The 5576-nt window shown below is 55.9% G+C and overlaps 2 protein-coding genes across 2 annotated transcripts; both read right to left on the bottom strand.

Annotated features, from left to right (window-relative positions):
• Window positions 1-636: 636 nt before the first annotated feature.
• LOC119188843 lies at window positions 637-2063 on the bottom strand. Its single transcript, XM_037436886.1, has 2 exons — window positions 1115-2063; window positions 637-1070 (listed from the first exon to the last, which is right to left on the bottom strand). The coding sequence occupies exons 1-2, from the start codon at window positions 2061-2063 to the stop codon at window positions 637-639; spliced, it is 1383 nt and encodes a 460-aa protein (XP_037292783.1).
• Window positions 2064-2873: 810 nt separating this feature from the next.
• LOC119188844 lies at window positions 2874-5309 on the bottom strand. Its single transcript, XM_037436887.1, has one exon. The coding sequence runs from the start codon at window positions 5307-5309 to the stop codon at window positions 2874-2876; it is 2436 nt and encodes an 811-aa protein (XP_037292784.1).
• Window positions 5310-5576: the final 267 nt, after the last annotated feature.

A 5576-nucleotide genomic window follows, 5' to 3' on the forward strand; every position in this document is an offset into this window, starting at 1 on the left:
TTATTGTTAATGATTTATAACACCTAAGTGGTTAGGTGCTCCCACAGCGATCAACAAATCGTATTTTTAGAAGCTATCTATTCGAAACTTATAATTACACATATAGAAAAAAATTACATCATATTTCTACAATATGTTGTCTTTACTTTAATAGTTTGATTTTATTCAATTTATTTCACTGTTAAAATGCTATTTAAATTATTGATTCCCTGCATCTCCTCCTAAAGTATATACATATTGTTGGGGACTGTATTAAAACTTCCACGGATTTGTTCACTGGTTTATTTTCGAATCTGCTTATCTCGTACCAATTTTCTTATTCTGCCTCGAACTACAAACTACGCATACAATCGCCCGACTTACATACTAGTTTAGGAGGCACTATAACGCACGGGTGTGCCTCCTACGCACTTTTCGGCCATTGGCCCGCCGTTTTTCCCTCGTTGGCGCGTCCGTCGCTCTGATTGGCCGTAGGGTTCTGGTGGGCGGGGCGTCGTTCCACGATGCGCCGGCGCCGGGTCCCTCGTCGAGCGCGTGCAGTGCGCGCCTCAGTCGCGCGGCGACCGCCGTCCCGCGACGTTGCTCCTCTGGATGCGGCGTTGACGGGTCGCTCGCTGAGCGTGCGGCGCGCGGGCTTCAGTCCCGCTGCGTCCGCCGTCCCGTAACGTCGCTCCTTAGGCAGCGTCGTCGACGGGCCTCAGTGTCACGGCGGCCGCGAAGTCGTCGTGTCGCTAACATCCTCCCCGGCGTAGCTCGCGCAGCCTCCTCCTCCGGGTGCAGCACGACGATCTTCGTCACCGGGCGTCGAAATACGCCGCTCTTTGTCTTGACTTCAGCGACTCGTATGGCTCCGTCGGGTCCCTCGAACGTGCGCTGGACGATCCCCAGCGGCCACACGTTCCTCGGCAGCTGTTGGTCGGCGATGGCGACCACGTCGTTGACGCGCAGCGGACGAACTCTTCTTGTTGACTCGCCGCGGGGTACCAGGGTCGGTAGGTACTCCGCTATCCACCGGCGCCAGAAGTTGTCCGCCAACGCCTGCGCCGCTCGCCATGCCCGTCGATCGACGTCTTCACAGGGTCCGATTGTGGGAAGGCCCGATGATGAGCCCAACAAAAGTGATTGGGCGTGAGCGCCTCCGGGTCCCTCGGGTCGACGCTCACGTGGGTCAGTGGTCTTGAGTTGACTGAATGTTCGGCTTCAGCCAACAACGTCCGTAGGGTTTCTTCGGACGGCGCCCTTTCCTTTAGGGTGACGGTTAGTGCGGTTTTGACTGATCGCACCAACCGTTCCCACGCACCTCCCTGGTTGGGTGCGCCCGGAGGGATGAAGCGCCACTCCATCCGATGCAGCAGCCCGACGTTGCGTGGCTCGGGTTGCCACTCCTTGTAGGCCGCTCGTAGCTCTTCATCCGCTCCCCTGAAGTTTGTGGCGTTGTCGGAATACATTATTTTCGGCCATCCTCTTCTTGCTGCCATCCTGCGCAACGCCATGATGGCCGAATCCGTTGACAGGGATGCGGCGAGCTCCAGATGTATGGCGCGTGTCGTTAGACAGGTGAACAGCGCGCCCCAACGCTTCTCTCGCCGGCGTCCGATCTTCACTATCATCGGCCCGAAGTAGTCCACTCCGCAGTTGGAGAAGGGCCGATGATACGGGTCCAAGCGGGCACGGGGTAGATCTCCCGTGGCCGGTGGCTGCGGCTTCGTGCGTCGCACCTTACACAGTGCGCAGTCTCGTTCCACGGTGCGCACGGTGGGCCTCAGGTGTATTATCCAATATTTTTGCCGCAGGTCGTTGGTCACGCGCTCCCTATTTGCGTGACCTGCGGCACAGTGTTCTTGCAGCACGATGAGCTTCGTGACGGGGTGTCGGCCGTCCAAGATGACCGGTCGTTTGGCGTCATCCGGGACTGTGGCTGCTCCGATGCGTCCCCGGACTCGCAGCACGCCATCTTCTAACACCGGGTCCAGCTTGAATAGCCGACTCGTCCTTTGTACCGGCTGGGAAGACTTCAATCGTTGCAGCTCTTCCCCGAAGCTCTCCCTTTGCGCCTGTTGCATTAATAACAGCTCCGCCCGCTTCAGGTGTCCCACTTCCAGGTGGGGTGTCTTGCGTCGCGCGATGTCCGCGAACGCCAAGACTCTCGCCGTAGCTCGCACCAATGTTTCATACTTGGAGAGTGGGTCGGGTCGGGCAGCCAGCGTTCCTTTCCGGGCTCTCTGTGATGTGCAGGACCTCTGCTTCGTCGTCCTGACTTCCGTCTCTCGTGGGCCATGATTGTTCGGGCTCGAGGAGGAAATCAGGTCCCCGGAACCACCGGCTGTCTTCACTCACGGCGTCGCTCCGAAGTCGAGTGGCTTCATCGGCGACGTTGTGCGTCGTGGGTAGCCATCGCCACTCACTTTTGTCGGTGAGCTCGGCGATCTCCCGCAGACGATGCGCGACGAAGGGTGTGTACCGTCGCTCGTCGTTCCGGATCCAGTGGATGACTGTTGTGGAGTCAGTCCAATATATAGTTCTCTCCGCCACGATGCGATGCTCCTTCTTCACTGCGTCAGCGAGGCGCGCCCCGATTACCGCCGCTTGCAGCTCGAGGCGGGGTATCGTTTGCGTCCGTCGCGGTGCCACCTTTGCCTTGGCGGCCACCAAAGAGAGTGTAACGTTCTCTTGGCCGACCATCCGCCAATACGCCACCGCTGCGTAGGCCTGCTCGCTGGCGTCGCACATAACGTGGAGCTCGATGCGTCGCTCGTGGCTCGTTGGTCCATAATGTCGGGGAATGCGCAACTGGCCGATCGCCGACAGTTGCGACAACCACGTCGCGAACAGCTTGCCGTCTTCCTCTGGCACCCGTTCGTCCCACGACATCTTTAAGCGCCATAAGTTCTGAAGGATGATCTTGGCGCGAATGGTGTACACGCTGAGAAGTCCCAGTGGATCGTAGATCGACATGACTGTACTGAGGGCTTCTCTCTTGGTGGGCGTGCGCACTTGCGTTTTACTTCTTTCGGGACTCGGCTCATTGCTGTGTTGAATCCCAGCTCGTCTCGCTCCGGGTCCCACCGCAGTCCCAATATCTTGCTGTGTTGATGTTCTCCCCAGTTGCGTGGGCTGATTCGAGCGCAACTCTGGGGCACGTCGCGAAGCACACTCTCGTCGTTCGAGTTCCAACCGCGCAGAGTGAATCCCGCCGCCGCGTGCACCGTCTTCATTTCCTCTATGGCTTCGTGCGCTTCTTCGGGTGTATCGTAGCTGGCCACCAAGTCGTCCATATAGTGATATTTGGTGATGGCCTCCGCTGCTCTGGGATACAGCTGCGCATGTACGTTGGCGTTGTGATTCCTTACGAAGTGCGCCATGAATGGTGAACTCGCTGCACCGAAGATCATGCTGGTCATCTTAAATCGCTGCGGCGGGTTGGTTCGGTCGTTACCGTGCCACAGAAATTGCTGCGCTGACTGATCTTCGGCACGGATCTTGATTCGCAGGAACATTTCTTGTATGTCCGCTGTGACTGCTACAGCGCTCTCCCGGAACCGAAACATTATTCCGGGCAGAGACATCAACATGTCAGGGCCTTCCAGTAAGTGGTCGTTCAGACTCACCCCGTGACTTGTCGCCGCTGCGTCGAACACCAACCTCTGCTTGCCAGGCTTGTTCGGGTTCTGCACCACGAAGTGAGGGAGGTACCAACAGACGGGGCTCGATGATTCTGACCCGTCGCACCTCACTGCGTATCCTTTTTCTATAAGGTTATTCACCTGTGCAGTATATTCGCGGGCAAATTCAGGCGAGGCGTCCATCTTGTGCTCGATTTGTCGCAGGCGTCGAAGTGCCGCGTTGTAGCTCGGCGGCATGGCGGTGTTGTCTTGTCGCCACGGCAAGCCGACTTCGTACCCGCAGTCTATCTTCCTTATAGACGTCTTCAATGTGGCGATGGCTCGTCGATCTGCGTCACTCACTCTCGGTTCTGGTGTGACGCCGAGCGCTTCTATTTTGAAGTGATCTTCCACGAGGTTATGCAGTCCGTCGTGCTCCCGCTCGTATATATGAAGCACGTTTTCTTTCTTTGTTATGACGCTACGTGGTAACGTACCGTGCACCACCCAGCCGAGTAGCGTCCTTGATGCAGCCGGTTCGTTGCGGCCGCCAACTCGCAGTTCTCGCGACACAATGTGCTCCCAATGATCCGCGCCCAATAAGATGCCTGGGCGCGCTCGTTCATAGCACAATTCTTCCGGCAGGTCCCTTAAATGCTTCAACTTCATAAGCACTGCCGGAATGGTCTGTTGGTGCAGTTTCAGGTGCTTTATTGTTCTTGCTCGTATTGAGTGTGGCTCGTCTTCTGTCACACCTCTAATTCGCACCGTCACCAACTTGCTGGCTTTTTCCTTTTGAGCCATGTTAACGCCGCTTAGGTGCAGTGCTTGTGTAGGGTCGTCTGCACCTATCTTCTCGGCGAGATCTTCATCCATCAATGTCACCGTGGCACCTTCGTCGAGGAGAGCGTGCGTTCTCACCTCCCCCCGTGGACCGGCGACTACGACCGGGCACATCTTCAGAAGCACGGTGCGTGCGCCGACGTTCGTTTTCGGCGTCACTGACAATACTTGTTCCTTGTCACGTACCTCTGTGTTTTCCGGTTTCTTTTCCGCTTGATGCAGCGATGAGTGATGCGGACGACGACACTGTTCCACACCGCACAGCTTGGCTTTGCATGTTATGCGCCGATGAGTACTGTTCGCACACTTAAAACACAGCTTCTTTTCTTTGATCAGGTTCCATCGCTGTTCGACGCTAAGTGCTTTGTACTTAGGGCACTGCGTTAACACATGCGCCTCGCTGCATGCCGGACACTCTTGTTTTTCTTCTTGTTCAAGTGTGTATACGTTGCTCGCCTTTCTCTTGATCGCGATGGCCGGTCTGAGTTCTCTTTTCGCCGCGCTGCTCGTTCCCGCAGACGGAGCGTACGTATATTTCAACGCTCTGTCCGCTTCTCGCATAAGGAAGCGAGACAATACGACGATCTCTGGGTCAGCCGTTCCTTCATTTTCATAGGCGTAATCACACCATCGTGATCGTATGTGCGGGCTCAACTTTTCTAACACTTCACGAGTCAAAAGTGGATTATAGAGGTACTCACGGCGATCCATACTCCGCAACACACATATAACATTTTGAATCTTGATCGGGAAGTTGTTGAGTTCCGTCGCCGTTGAGCCGGGCTTGGACGTCTTTCTTAACTCGTCCAAGGCACGATCAATAATCACTTCTGGCCGTCCGAAGCACTGTTCCAATGTCTTCATAATAGTGCTCGGGTCTGTGGCCGTATGCAAAGTGCGGCCACGACATCACGCGCCTCTCCTTTCAGCGCGCTTCTTAGTCGCTGAATGTTCTCAGCGGCAGACACGTTGTACAATTTCGTAGTGTCTTGCATGGCGGCTTTAAAAGGAAGCCACTCGTTCACTGCGCCGGAAAATGTTGGTAAATCTACTTGTCTCACCCGAGGTCTCGCCATTCTTTCGAGTGCGACTGCCAATTTCTCCATGTCGCTCGGGGCTCTCGGAGGCGTC

The sequence above is a fragment of the Manduca sexta genome, chromosome 9, assembly GCF_014839805.1.
Source record: "Manduca sexta isolate Smith_Timp_Sample1 chromosome 9, JHU_Msex_v1.0, whole genome shotgun sequence".
Classification (NCBI taxonomy): domain Eukaryota; kingdom Metazoa; phylum Arthropoda; class Insecta; order Lepidoptera; family Sphingidae; genus Manduca; species Manduca sexta.

Coding starts and splice junctions, on each gene's coding strand:
- LOC119188843 (XM_037436886.1), bottom strand. CDS start 2,063: ATGCAACAGGCGCAAAGGGAGAGCTTCGGGGAAGAGCTGCAACGATTG. Junction 1,071..1,114: donor GCTCACGCCCAATCACTTTT/GTTGGGCTCATC, acceptor GACCCTGTGAAG/ACGTCGATCGACGGGCATGG.
- LOC119188844 (XM_037436887.1), bottom strand. CDS start 5,309: ATGAAGACATTGGAACAGTGCTTCGGACGGCCAGAAGTGATTATTGAT.